At 42.4% G+C, this 14,499-nt stretch overlaps 2 protein-coding genes across 2 annotated transcripts; one reads left to right on the plus strand and one right to left on the minus strand.

Annotated features, from left to right (window-relative positions):
• Positions 1 to 991: 991 nt before the first annotated feature.
• On the plus strand, positions 992 to 2,876 carry LOC120020354 (C-C motif chemokine 2-like). The gene is made up of 3 exons (XM_038963949.1): positions 992 to 1,118; positions 1,232 to 1,346; positions 1,549 to 2,876. The coding sequence occupies exons 1-3, from the start codon at positions 1,052 to 1,054 to the stop codon at positions 1,826 to 1,828; spliced, it is 462 nt and encodes a 153-aa protein (XP_038819877.1). The 5' UTR covers positions 992 to 1,051; the 3' UTR covers positions 1,829 to 2,876.
• Positions 2,877 to 10,748: 7,872 nt separating this feature from the next.
• On the minus strand, positions 10,749 to 12,096 carry LOC120019807 (C-C motif chemokine 4-like). The gene is made up of 3 exons (XM_038963218.1): positions 12,009 to 12,096; positions 11,708 to 11,822; positions 10,749 to 11,197 (listed from the first exon to the last, which is right to left on the minus strand). Exons 1-3 carry the CDS (start codon positions 12,076 to 12,078, stop codon positions 10,948 to 10,950), a joined length of 435 nt encoding a protein of 144 aa, XP_038819146.1. The 5' UTR covers positions 12,079 to 12,096; the 3' UTR covers positions 10,749 to 10,947.
• Between the last annotated feature and the right edge of the window lie 2,403 nt (positions 12,097 to 14,499).

The raw sequence follows: 14,499 nt of genomic DNA on the forward strand, positions 1-14,499 counted from the left end.
CTCAGCCTGGCATTAAGTACTTCTCTCCGGAGTGGCTATACTGCTGTGCAAAAGTGTGAATATTTGGGGCTCTGCCCTCTCTCTCTCTCTCCCTCCTTCCCTAGCCCTATCGATCGAGTGCTGTGTTAAAGTGGATATGTGGCGTCCGTTTCAAAGTCCAACCTCAGCAAGTACAGCTGTCATGCCCCCTTGCCCACGGTAAAACACATCCGCTGTCTGTCACATAGGAAGCCGATGCCACTAAATTGAATTGGAGCAGTGAGGTTTAACTCAGACCTGGCCTGAGCTAAGGACATAATGACATTGACTTCACTGTATGGGACAAGGAGAGACAGAGTGTGCAGCTATTGTAACTCTACAGACCCCATTTAGACAATGTAAAAAAGCTCTGCTACTGTCACCCACCCACACCCACTGAAAACCTCACTCCATTTCTCCACTTCAGGGGGGAAAGAATTCACAAATTACTACTGCACAGCATACACTATCATATCATACATTCCCAGTGTCCAGCATTTAATATTACACATTGATGGCAGTTCTGTCCTTGAGCTGTTCTTGTCTAATGACGTTCTGTATTATGTCATTCTGTATTATGTTTCATGTTTTGTGTGGACCCCAGGAAGAGTAGCTGCTGCTTTTGCAACAGCTAATGGGGATCCTAATAAAATACTAAATACCAAACTCACGCTGTCTTCTATCTCTCTAAATAGAGACCTGTGGCCTAGTATAAGAGGTGTGTGTGTGTGTTAATGTGTTTGTTGTGAGGGGTCTTTTAGTCACAATCTTCCGTTCATAGTGAGCTCTCATATTTTCCTCTCCACCACCACAGCAGAGTTACTCTGTTAGTGATAGACCACAGGGCGGGGGGGTGAAATGGTTTCGGAGGAAGATGAAAGAGGGGGGGCTATCAGACCTAATGGTGTGGGTGGAACTTTCTCTACTTATAAGGCCAGGGCTAAGAGATAGCCGATCAGTCAGAACGGCTGGGCAGCACATGAAAACTTCTATACCTAAAGACTTTCAAATCTGAAAACTTCAACACCTGAAAATGAGGTTGAGTCTGGTGTTCTCTTCTCTGCTCTGTGTAGCCACATGGATGACCGGGGTCGATGCAAGTGAGTTCTTACCTCTTATTTTACGGCTGAAAGTGTGCGTGTCGACGGTGTACGTATGTAACGTGTAGCTGTGTGTAAACCAGTAATGTATTGCCGTGTATAACCCTGTATAGGCTTTGGACCAGTCAACACTTGCTGTCTTAAGCTGACTCAGAAAAGAATCTCTCCTAAGAAAGTAGTGGACTACACCGTACAGACTACAGCACTGTGTCCCATCAAAGTCATAGTGTGAGTACCCTATATTCATATTTCCTACACAGTCACACTACACCGTAAAGATAAGAATTCGTCCTATTGAGAGTATCCTACAATGTCATACATAACCCCTGGTTTTACTTCACTACCAATGTCGTGATCCAAAAAGGACAAAGTGAATAAAAAATTACCTCACCAGAAGAGACAATTGACCTCTTGATTTATCTACTTCCAGGTTACACACCATAGAAAAGAAGACGATCTGTGGTGACCCAGGAAGTGATTGGGTCAGGAAGGCCATGGGAAAGGTGGACGAAACCAAGGCAATCAAGAGAGAGGAGGAGGAGGGAAAGGAGGGCAAGACAGTGACCGTGGCACCGGCAGTGCCACGTAAGCAGGGAAAGGGACAAAAGAAGGGAGCCAAAAAGGGAAAGGGGAAAGGAGGGAAGAGGGGAGGAAAGAGAGAGAGAAGAGGGCGCAAGAGAACTGGTGTAACAAACCAATTCAGTAACTGAGCACAATTGATGTTAAGTCTAAATCGTGGACTTCTGCCTCTAGGAGAGCAAGAAAATAAACATATGTAAAAGCAGTACAATGGCACGGACATCTGCCTATGTTGGCATGTTGTAAATAAATAAACATTTCAATCAGGACTGGACATAAAGTTGTTTTTCTACTCTCTGTGTCACTGATATATGGGACCAATGCTGTTTTAGTAAAATATTGAATAAAAAATCATAGCACAGAACTTTTAAATCAAATTTTTATTCTTGCACTGGCTGCCACTAGCGCATGTTTGAGCAAGGTTCAGGCCTCTTGGGATGATGGTGGTACAGCACGTTGCCTCACCTACCTTTGTGGAATGTAGCCTAGTTTTTATATCCATTTCTCAGACCTTCAGATAAATGACTAGAATGTACATCTCCACATGGCCTATCTTTCATACAGGCCTAGACTTACATTAACATGCAATCAAAATGCAAACAACACAGTTCAAATCATGTCATATGTTTTCCTTTCATGGCTGATGTTATGTGTCAGTGTGAATCCTTTCTCATATTTCCCCCCTTTCAGGGATGTAACATTACAATTGTGTAGCTAATAGGCTTTGTGTTTGTAGATCGACTGAGGTGAATGAACCTACTGCAGCCAAGGTGATCATGGCTGGGGTCAATTTTGCTTGTTTTTGCTGTTCTCCAAATACCATTTTAACGTTTTTTTGTTGTATAGAAATGTTTTGAAAGTTGAAGCTCATTTACTGCATCCGCACCTCACTAAAAATCTAACCCTGGTTACGGCCCTGGAAACACGTGCCGGGAGTAGAAATATGGGTAGAAGTGTATTTAAGCTGGCTCTGAAGGAATAGACTGAAAGTTCATGTAAGTCAAATGGTTGATCTGAATACCATATAACCCAAATCCCTGCTCACTTCGACAGCGCCATGATAAATGAGTAGAATGAACATGTAAATAACATGCTTGTCTGTGTTAAAGTTAGATTTGTATCTATTACCTACCCTGCTACCTCTTAGATGTTCTTTATGTTTGTCATTTTTTTCTCAATATTGCGTGTTTATGTTAAGTCAATAAAACGATATAATCATGATAACTTGTGTCACCTGATGGTCATGATGTATTTTAAGTCTTAACAACACAATAAGCCACTACCACATGACAGTTGTCCCATATGAATAACTTCTCAAAAACATTAAATATGAATCCAAATAATGACTTAATCTCATTCATTACACAGGGATGTAAACTGGTGAGGGCCCAAAAAGGTGACACTTTTGTTTCGCACTGAAACATGCAGAAAATCGTTGTAGGGGAAATGCAGGTTTAAACTAATTAAACAACAAATAATATGATCTACTGTACATGATCAGTCTCTTTGTGTAACATAAAAAGTGGTTAATGTGAACCTAACTCACAGCAAAATGTAAAGAAAGCAATCCAATGGTATTTGTTGCCTAGACTTTACTGCAAATGACACCCAAGTCTTGGGGGAAAAAACAATACACTAACATTACAGTTAGCCATGACAGCCTTTATAATAGAACGCTTGTGACCACACACATCTAAATATCGCACTTGGGATTTTTTTTTTTAACTAGGCAAGTCTGTATGAACAAATTCTTATTTACAATGACGGCCTACGCCGGATGATGCTGGGTCAATTGTGCGCCACCCTATGGGACTCCCAGTCACAGCCGGTTGTGATACAGCCTGGATTTTAACCAGGGTGTCTGTAGTGATGCCTCTTGCACTGAGATGCAGTGCCCCAGACCACTGCGCCACTCGGGAGCTATCTTAAGTAGAAATAGAATGAAACAAACAGGCATTCAATTTTTTCTCTATTATAGTGGCCACTATAGTAGGGAAAGGGAGATACCTAGTCAGTTGAATGCATTCAACTGAAATGTGTCTTCCGCATTTAACCCAACCCCTCTGAATCAGAGTAGACATAGATCAAGGGCAGAAGGCTACATGTATGCAAAAATAACATTCACTGAGTAAAACATTTCATAATCCCCCCTCACTCACACAAAGTGTTACTGTCAAGTTTAACACCACAAAAGCAATATATTTGGGCTACACTGCACATTATTACATTGTACACTTTCTGCATGGGGACATCTGTTCTACAATGTGCCAGCAGAGCATGATACCCTTTGTTGGCATAATTGATCTCTTTCAGACAGAGAGTACACCTGGCATACCCCTTTTAATCCACTGTATTGAAAAAGTGAGAAAGAAGAAGTGTGTGTGGTGTTCCTTGCACCTCTATAGTAGCATCCAGCTTAAGCCAGGCCCAGCTCCAGCTACACTTAACTGTTTAACAAGCGACGCCTCATTTTCACCTAATTCTCTCATTCTGAAAATTAACCATATACTGTAGAGGGAAAACATTAGTTCACATATAGTAGTTAGTTCGTTGGCTAGTTAACTAGTTAACATTTCACACAGATTTCCAGGGTCCAGTAAGCAACTAACGCATTATAACTTGAGGAATGACAAGGAGTCGTATAACGTTACCAGTTAATACTATAGCGAATTGGTTAGGTTACTAACGTTAGCTCATCTGATGTTGTAAAATTGTCTGACTTTATTCGCTAGCTAATTTTCACATCATAAACTCAATTATTTGATCAGTTAAGTTGGCTAATGTTGCTCAACATTTCTCTGGCTAGCTAACGGATAATTCGATCCGACTAGCAAGGTACTTAACAATGCTAACAATACTTGTTCCAACACACTTTCTCCCTCACCTCAAACTTTCCAAATGCCAGTTGTTTTTCGGTTAGAGCTCATGAAGTACGCTTCATCACCTTCTCACCCCCATCTTCGTGGTCAGGCTTCTCACTTACCTCTTCGATATCGTTCAGGGGACGCATTGCTTGAAGTTAACTGGCAAACTGCCTTTCCACTCTCTTTCCAGAGTGCGCACTGATGCTGTAACTAGCAAATTGGTTGTCTTTTCTCTCTTCAGTCGCATGCTGCATTCTGTTGTTATGTGAACGATTCTCATCAGATCTACACGAATCACGTAGGTCACCTATTTGGATTCAAAATGGTGAATTTTTGCCGAAAGGTGACTGATTACAGCCCTTTAATTGCTATATGTGTTCTTGAAAAAATGTTTTTTTCTGATGTTGATATGTGCATTTCTGTACTGTGCAGTGGGTTGTTAAGAGCTTCTATAGAACCTGGCCCATATTTTAGCAAGCATTCTCTTGAGGTTTGGAGTGGACTTCAATTGTTTTAGTAAAATACCGTGTTCTCAAACCTCATACCAGGTAAGATAGCTACAGTGGTGGAAAAACTACCCAATTGTCATACTTGAGTAAAAGTATAGGACACCGCCCATCCTTCGGCAAATCAGATCACGATTCCATTTTGCTCCTCCTTTCCTATAGTCATAAACTCGAACAGGAAGTACCCGTGCTAAGGTCTTTTCAATGCTGACCAATCGGAATCCATGCAGACTGAGATATGTTGTGGGTAGCCTCTGAGAATAACATTGACGTATACACGGACACTGTGACTGAGTTCATCAGGAAGTGTATAGGAGATGTTGTTTCCACTGTGACTATTAAAACCTACCCAAACCAGAAACCGTGGATAGATGGCAGAATTCGCGGAAAACTGAAAGCGCCGAACCACCGCATTTAACCATGGCAAGGTGACTGGGAATATGGTTGAATACAAACAATGTAGTTATGCCCTCCATAAGGCAATCAAACAGGCAAAATGTCACTACAGAGACAAAGTGGAGTTGTAATTTAACAGCTTAGACACGAGACTATGTGGCAGGGTCTACAGACAATCACGGATTACAAAGGGAAAACCAGCCACGTCGCGGACACTGACGTCTTGCTCCCGGACAAGCTAGACACCTTATTCGCCTGCTTTGAGGATAACGCAGTGACACCGACGCGGGCTGCTCCCAAGGACTGTGGCCGACGTGAGTAAGACATTTAAGCGCGTTAACCCTCGCAAGGCTGCCGGCCCAGACGGGATCCCTAGCCGCGTCCTCAGAGCATGCGCAGACCAGCTGCCTGGAGTGTTAACACACATATTCAATCTCTCCCTTTCCCAGTCTGATGTCCCTACTTGCCCCACTTGTCCACCATTGTTCCTGTAATCAAGAAAGCAAAGGTAACTGAACTAAATGACTATCGCCCCGTAGCATTCACTTCTGTCATCATAAAGTGCTTTGAGAGGCTAGTTAAGTATCAGATCACCTCTACCTTACCTGAAAACCCTAGACCCACTTCAATTTTCTTACTGCCCTAATAGATCCACAGACGATGAAATCGCTATTGCACTGCATACTGCCCTATCCCATCTGGACAAGAGGAATACCTAAGAATGATGTTCATTGACTATAGATCAGCCTAAAAACACCACAATACCCCTCCAAGCTCATCATTAAGCTCAGGGCCCTGGGTCTGAACCACGCCCTGTGCAACCTGGTCCTGGATTTCCTGGCGGGCCACCCCCAGGTGGTGAAGGTAGGAAACAACACCTCCACTTCGCTGATCCTCAACACGGTCCCCACAAGGGTGCGTGCTCAGCCCCCTCCTGTGCTCCCTGTACAACCATGACTGCGTGGCCACACTCGCCTCCAACTCAATCATCAAGTTTGCAGACGACACAACAGTAGTAGGCCTGATTACCAACAATGATGAGACAGCCTATAGGGAGGAGGTGAGGGCCCCGGCGGAGTGGTGCCAGGAAAATAACCTCTCCCTCAATGTCGACAAAATGAAGGAGCTGATCGTGGATTTCAGGAAACAGCAGAGGGAGCATGCCCCTATCCACATCGACAGGACCCGCAGCAGAGAAGGTGGAAAGCTTCAAGTTCCTTGGCGTACACATCACTGACAATCTGAAACAGTCCACCCACACAGACAGTATGGTGAAGAAGGCGCAACAGTGTCTCTTCAACCTCAGGAGGCTGAAGAAATTTGGTTTGGTCCCTAAGACCCTCATAAACTTTTACAGATGCACAATTGAGAGTATCCTTTCGGGCTGTATCACCACCTGGTACGGCAACTGCACCGCCCACAACCAAGGGTGGTGCGGTCTGCCCAATGCATCACTGGGGGCACACTGCCTGCCCTCCAGGACACCTACAGCACCAAATGTCACAGGAAGCCCAAAAAGATCCTCAAAGACATCAACCACCCGAGCCACAGCTAGGTTCACCCCGCTATCATCCAGAAGGTGAAGTCAGTACAGGTGCCCAGGGGTGCGAAGGTGAACAGCAAGGCACTGGAGCGATGAACTGCCCTTGCTGTCTCTGCCTGGCCGGCTCCCGTCTCTACACTGGGATTCTCTGCCTCTGACCCTATTACGGGGGCTGAGTCACTGGCTTACTAGTGCTCTTCCATGCCGTCCCTAGGAGGTGTGCGTGGTTTGAGTCATAGACGTGATCTTTCTGTCTGGTTTTGCGCCCCCTCTTGTTCGTGTGGTGGAGGAGATCTTAGTGGGCTACCTGAGCCCTAGGATCATGCCTCAGGACTACCTGGCCCGATGACTCCTGGCTGTCCCCAGTCCACCTGGTTGTGCTGCTGATCCAGTTTCAACTGTTCTGCCTGCGGCTAGGGAACCCTGACCTGTTCACCAGATGTGCTACCTTGTCCAGGACCTGCTGTTTTCGACTCTCTCTTTCTCTCTCTACCGCACCTGCTGTCTTGACCTCTGAATGCTCGGCTATGAAAAGCCAACTGACATTTACTCCTGAGGTACTGACTTGTTGCACCCTCTAAAACCACTGTGATTATTATTTGACGCTATTTGAACGTTTGAACATCTTGAAGATCAATCAATATTTATATATTTCTTAATTACATTATTACTTTTAGATGTGTGTGTATTGTTGTGAATTGTTAGATACTACTGCACTGTTGAAGCTAGAAACACAAGCATTTCGCTACACCAGCAATAACATCTGCCCCCCAAAAATTGTATGTGACCAATAACATTTGATTTTATACCTTAATAGAAAGTTACTCAAGTAAAAGTGAGTCAGCCAGTAAAAAACGACTTGAGTAAAAGTCAATTAAAATGTTCTTGCTTTAAAAATGGATGGTTAGTCAGGGTCACACCAACACTCAGAAATTATTATTATTATATGCATTTGTATTTAGTGAATCCGCCAGGCCAGAGGCAGTAGCGATGACCACGTGTTCTCTTGATAAGTGCGGTAATTTGACAATTGTCCTGTCCTGCTAAGCATTCAAAATGTAACAAGTACTTTTGGTTGTCAGGGAAAATCTATGGAGTGAAAAGTAAAAAAAAATCTTTATGAATTTAGTGCAGTAAAAGTAAAAGATGTGAAACATATAAATAGTAAAGTAATGTACAGATACCCCCCAAAACTACTTAATCAGTACTTTAAAGTATTTTTACTTAAGTACTTTACACCACTGGGTAGCTAAAGGTAAATTAATAAAGGAATATTGTGTTAATCGGAGTCTGAGGCCATGATCTTCTAAATAATTGTGGTGTGTCTACCTTTTCACTGGAACTGAATTGGAGCATCGTATAACCAAAAACACCACTTCCTGTACTCTAGAACCGAGTGTGTAGAATAGTGTGTGTATAGTGCGTGTCTTTATACAGGCCCGGTTTCAACCACAGGTTACATATCTGATAGTTTGTTCTCAGAAAAACAAAACAAATACAAATAAATAAAAAAAGAATCGTGACAAACAGGATATGCATGATGAAGACAGACTGACAGATTAAAACCTTTTCTTTCAGAAGCATTTTTCATGAAAGATTACCTAGGCCTAACTGGTCAAAGCAAATCCAGTAATCGATGACAGGGCCCACGAGAAAATGTGTATAGCTGTTGTTTCAGCCACAGAGCTCTACATTAGACAGAGATACAGCCTAGCTGATAATAAAGTGTCACACAGAAAATGTTTGCTCCTGTGTCGAACACTGTCTTCTTCCTTAACCACTGAGTTGCTTTTTATTATTGCTGCCACCGTCTCTGCTGATGATCTCTCCGTTATAACCTTTCTTTGGTCTCTATAGAAAAGATAGGAACATAGTTTTAATGCAGAAGTGTTTCCACCACTGTGGGTTTTGGTTAACACATGTAGCCTACCTAATGGTGGATAACATGTGTTGACCACAGCTAGTGGGACCCTCTACTTCTGACACTGGCGAAGAAAGGAACAACAGTAGGAGTCCTAACCTTTCCCCTTCTGACTGACACCACAGAGAACCTCTCCATCACTTCTTACTGAACCACAGAGACTACACACACACACATACATACAGAGAGAGACACTACACACACACACACGCACGCACGCACGCACGCACGCACGCACGCACGCACGCACGCACGCACGCACGCACATACATACATACATACATACATACATACATACATACATACATACATACAGAGAGAGACACTACACACACACAAACACAGAATACTGGAACCTTTTCATTGCACTGGTAACGAGACAGGATAACGATGTCACTGATGATGACAACAAAGCAAAACTACAGATACAGGTACAGTAGAAACCAATGACTCAGACTCCGAATCAGACTGCCTCTCATTCCTTTGGAGAACAAGACATTCCCAGTCTCAAACAAACTCTTATGGGCTAATTGTAAAATAAAGACATCACTTAAGAAATGCATTAAAGGCAGTCCTAATCATCGCTACCAGCAATGTAGTAGCAACAAGTGATTGTTTTCTAATCTCCTTCCAGAAGTGAGTGCTTTTATGTAAATGTTTTTCATTAATAATCAGAGTCAAAATGAAGGTAGTTTGTTTTAACTGCCTTTCAAGACACCCAAGGAGGGTACTGTACACACACGAGGAATTATACAATACAATAACATGGTAATATTAACAGATGCTTTTATCCAAAGAAGCTCATAGTTAGCAACATACTGTACATTGTGTGACTTACACACAACCATACACGTAATAGTGTTCATAGTGCACAGAACGATGTGACTTTACAGAGGTGGAAACAGAAATGGCGGTGTAGTAAGTGGCTGTACAGACAGAAGGGGAAAATCCGCTGTGGCACACTAGAGCATTCGCTACACCTCAAACACTCATACCTAGTCCACAGCAGCCCCCAAAACCCCTTCGGTTAACAGAGATACAGCATTAACTTTCTCTCTTCCCACATGTACTAACCTATTTAACATCCAACCCCCACTGTTAGTGTACACCACGCGCTAACCAGTTGTTCCACCGGAGCTCCAGCCATGTTTTACTGTGTACACTGATACAGTTGAAACAAGATGGCCCCCATCTTTAAGACCCCCTCCACAGCTTTCACTCTCTCTTGGAGCCATTGAAATGGCTAATTCTAGAATGAGTCTAATTCTAGAAAGCAGTCTGGTTCTGACTCTATGGTTGAAGCACAGAGGTCACTAGATGGCCATGCTAGACTGGATAAGAGTGCCAATATGGTCAGATTTGATGAGTAGGTACTAGGTAGAGCTTTATCATTTAGGGTAAGAGGTCAAATTCAGGGTAAGGTTGTAGTTCAGGTTTGGGGTTAATAGCATTTGTGTCTATCCATCTGTCCTTTCTAGCATGGCCAGATTTGACGATCATGGAACTTATGGGTCATATAGGTCATCAGTTGCGAAACAATATCCACATCTAGAGGTCAGCAAAAAACGTCAACAACTTTTCTTAACTTACTCCTCTTAATCATTGGAATGGGTTGCTTTTATATAACTTTCTTCACTTGTAGTATTGTAAAGTGCTGCTCATCCATTACTAATGTCTAGCACACACCTGGGAGATGCATGGCAGCCATTTTGCACCAGAACCCTCACCACATGTTGGCTATCACATTGGATGACAGAGGACAACAAATCGCCCATTTAAAACTATTATTTTATTAAGAAACATTATACATTGTTTAGGCATTCTGGCAAATAGCCAGCAAGTTAACACACAATCACAATCATCAAATTCACTGTGGAAGTAAATTCGATTTAATCATTCATAAATATATAAAAATATTCATTAAAGTGACATAAATGTTATAATAGCTGCATATTGAAAATATTCAAACATTCAAAGTCAATAGTCTGATGTACTAGGAACTGGAAAATTCTATGTTCTTCTACGTCTTGTGGTGAGTTGTTGACCATTGAGAAGCAATTTTGGGGTTGTGAGCTGAAAATGTTGTTTTGTGAGGGTTGTTGTTGGCTGGTTGTGCGATAGTGGTGGTTGTAGTAGAAGTAGTAGTTGAGGCGATGTGATGTTTTTGCAGTGTGTGAGACTTGTTCTTCTCGTTCAGGTACTGCATGGTTGTCTGTACCCAGGGGTTGGAAGTGTCAGAGCAGATTCGTTTGCCTTTCGCTGTGACAAACCTGAGGAAAGAACAGGTTTAAAAAACTATTAGACAAGTCACAACAGATACACGCTCAAAACCGTCTTGCTTTCTATGAACCGACTGTCCATCTGGTTATAATGCATTATAAATGCATTCATAGACTGCATTCACAACAGCTGAAATAAGTAAGGGATAATCAATGGAAAATGAACAACGTGAAAAGTGTGTTCCACGACCCGCTAGCAGAGTGAAACTAACCTTCCACAGTTGCATTATTTTCCAGAGAACGCATAGATTCCCAGAGTTGATTATGCCTTTTATACCATGGCTATAATTTAACACATTTGCCACTAGAGATGTGTTCATTTGCAGGTAAAAATGGGTTCAACATCCACTGAAGTAGCTAGCAAGTGTACTCAGATAGCTACTGTAGTTGCCTTGGTAACCAAACAAACAGACTTGCTAGTTTAGCCAACCAATCCATCAGTCTTAGCTTGCTATTCTTAAAATCGAATTCAACAATGCCAATGATGTTGAGAGCACTTACGTCACTGCCTTTATGTTACACATGGCTGTGTCTTGTAGGTAGTAGGAAACGATCAGTTTGCGGCGCACTGCAGTGCCTTTAATCTCCAAACAGCAGGAGATTACTGATCCACCGGCTACAAGAGAGAGAAGTTGTATCATCATCACCATCATCCATTTCCACTATACTTATAAAGCATGACATGACTTTCTTCACTATGAATTTCCATCATCATCAATTTGCTTCCTATGCTAAGAACAAACATCTTAAGTGGAATCTAATACTATCTAATCAAATGCATGATCATAGAATACACACACACCTTGAGCAGAAATAGTGGACATCAATAGAGCGGCGGCGAAGAGAAGCAGGAGAGAGAGGAGGGCCTTCATTCTGCCTGTATCACTCACTCGGAGTCTGCAGTCAGATGTGTCACGTTCACCTGAACTGTGGCTCTTTTTAAGCCCACCAACCTCATACGCAGAGACACAACATACCCGTATGCAAATACTTTTCCTACACTCAGAGCATCACAGATGGGTTTCCTCCCACAGCCTCCTAACCATGAGGACTGTCTCCCCCACTATCACTTTCTCACCACTGGTGACAGAGCAGGTTTCCATAGTGGTGGTGAGTGACACTACTCTAGCCATAGAATTCTAGTTCTATGACTGTAGTACTGAGAGGCTGGTTTAATGCATGTCTATGTGGACACAGAGGGAAGCCCTGTGTTTTGGTAAGAAATGGCATGATAACATGCACGACTGTCTCTCAGTATTAGTGTTAGTGAGACGGTTTAATAAAAGGCCCATGTAGCATTTGAGGCTAACCACAAGATAGGTTGAGAATGCAAGGGAGGACATTTTCAGAGGCGTCACATCCAAATGGAAAATGTGGCTTGAGTGGGACGTAAAACAATTCATACGCTAACCCTGACTAACTGTGCATAACGTACTATTCACACAGTGGTGGCAGTAGCGTGGCAGACACTGTTAAAACGGAGACTTCAACCTGTCACTGTGTGAGAGTGAGTCAGTTACCACAAGGGTAAAATGAGAAGTAGTCAATTACCTTTTCTTTTTATATCAAAGGTTTGCAGCAGTAAAAATACCTGGAGAATACCTGAATATCAAGCCAAACACATTGCTGATATAATGTATTTATCTTAAACTGATTTAGAAACAGTTTACTAGGTAATAAATGTATAAATAAATACAAATAAATCAAATAAGTATGTTAGTGTTTGTCATGTTATTACTGTTTATGTCCAGTTTGAACAATTCAAGACTGATCTGTAGGATGGCAATGATATTTCCTCCAAATATTCTGCTTGGCCATACAAATACTGTGATGATAGTTCAACTCCTATTATGATGTTATGCACCATGGTGACCATCACTTTGAAGGTAAACTGACAAGGAAAACCCCTAGTCGTATTATCTGAGTGATAAGTAATGCTTATCACTGACCAGATGAATCATTGGTTATTATTAGAGATGTATTTTCTGTTGCTGTGGGTTCTGAGGTAAAAGTTTTACCTGATGAGTGGAGCTGCTCATCTCTCCAACCACAGATTATTTAGACCTCTCTGTTCCACTTACACACAAAAACACACACATGCATGCACACACACACACCGTTCCACTGGTTATGATATTTCTGTGGTCACGTGTTCTTTAGACCCCTGAAAGTCCACTTAAGGTTCTTGGGGCATTGTATCATGGCCCCCTGGAGATTTTTGACACGTGATGGTCCCAGGTGCCCCAAACTATTATAAGTAAAGTAATTAAATGGTATGGGGGTTATAAGGTAACGGTTATACTGTTCAGCTAAAATAGTGTAAAATCTTCAATCAGTGACTATATGATTGCATTTGGCATGATCACTTCGCACTGACTTTTCAATATTTATTTAACCTTCATTTAACCAGGTAGGCAAGTTGAGAACAAGTTCTCATTTACAATTGCGACCTGGCCAAGATAAAGCAAAGCAGTTCGACACATACAACAACACAGAGTTACACATGGAGTAAAACAAACATACAGTCAATACTACAGTAGAAAAATAAGTCTATATACAATGTGGGCAAATGAGGTAGGATAAGGGAGGTAAAGGCAAAATAATATAATATGACCCCACATGGGTTTGAATGTACAACCTCTGGACTTGGGGTGTGATGAACTTCCTGCTGGGCCACCAAAATCTGTCAAATTTCAGAAGTCCCCTACACATTCATCAGTGGTTCACCAATCAGGGCCTTAATGGGCTTGGCAACAGTAAACAAGGGCGATGTGTAATGAAACTAGGGTGCGTGTGCCCTGGGTAACATTTTGGTTTGTTTGTTGGTAGAACGTTTCTTTGCAACCATCAGGTGACGTCCCCGGGACGAACCGGGAACTAGACAAAAACCTCCAGGGAACCATGACACAACATCCCAAGAACGTTCAGGCGCCCTCCAGGGGACCATGACACAACGTCCCAAGAACGTCCTAAAAACGTCCTCGGGGGCATTCCCGGGACCAACCGAGAACTAGACAAAACCACCAAGGGACCATGACACAACGTCCTGACGACTTTAGGCGACTATTACGTGACATCACGGAGTCGTCCTAACGACTCATTATTGTTTGCAGGGGTCATATCTGAAAGTAATTGTTATCACTGACCAGATGAATCATTGGCTTTTATTAGAGATATGTTTTCTGTTGCTGTGGGTTCTGAGTCAGGGTTTTATCTGATGAGTGGAGCTACTATTCTCTGATTATTTATACACACACACGCTCTTTCCACTGGTTTATGATGTGTTCTTAACG

Source organism: Salvelinus namaycush, chromosome 25 (genome assembly GCF_016432855.1).
Source record: "Salvelinus namaycush isolate Seneca chromosome 25, SaNama_1.0, whole genome shotgun sequence".
In the NCBI taxonomy this organism is placed as follows: Eukaryota; Metazoa; Chordata; class Actinopteri; order Salmoniformes; family Salmonidae; genus Salvelinus; species Salvelinus namaycush.

Bases quoted from the DNA above. Each gene is read 5' to 3' on its own strand.
- LOC120020354 (XM_038963949.1), top strand. From the start codon at position 1,052: ATGAGGTTGAGTCTGGTGTTCTCTTCTCTGCTCTGTGTAGCCACATGG. The intron at 1,119-1,231 runs GTGAGTTCTTAC...AACCCTGTATAG, and splicing joins GATGACCGGGGTCGATGCAA to GCTTTGGACCAGTCAACACT. The intron at 1,347-1,548 runs GTGAGTACCCTA...ATCTACTTCCAG, and splicing joins TGTCCCATCAAAGTCATAGT to GTTACACACCATAGAAAAGA.
- LOC120019807 (XM_038963218.1), bottom strand. From the start codon at position 12,078: ATGAAGGCCCTCCTCTCTCTCCTGCTTCTCTTCGCCGCCGCTCTATTG. The intron at 11,823-12,008 runs GTGTGTGTGTAT...TCTCTCTTGTAG, and splicing joins GTCCACTATTTCTGCTCAAG to CCGGTGGATCAGTAATCTCC. The intron at 11,198-11,707 runs GTAAGTGCTCTC...TTCTTTCCTCAG, and splicing joins TGTAACATAAAGGCAGTGAC to GTTTGTCACAGCGAAAGGCA.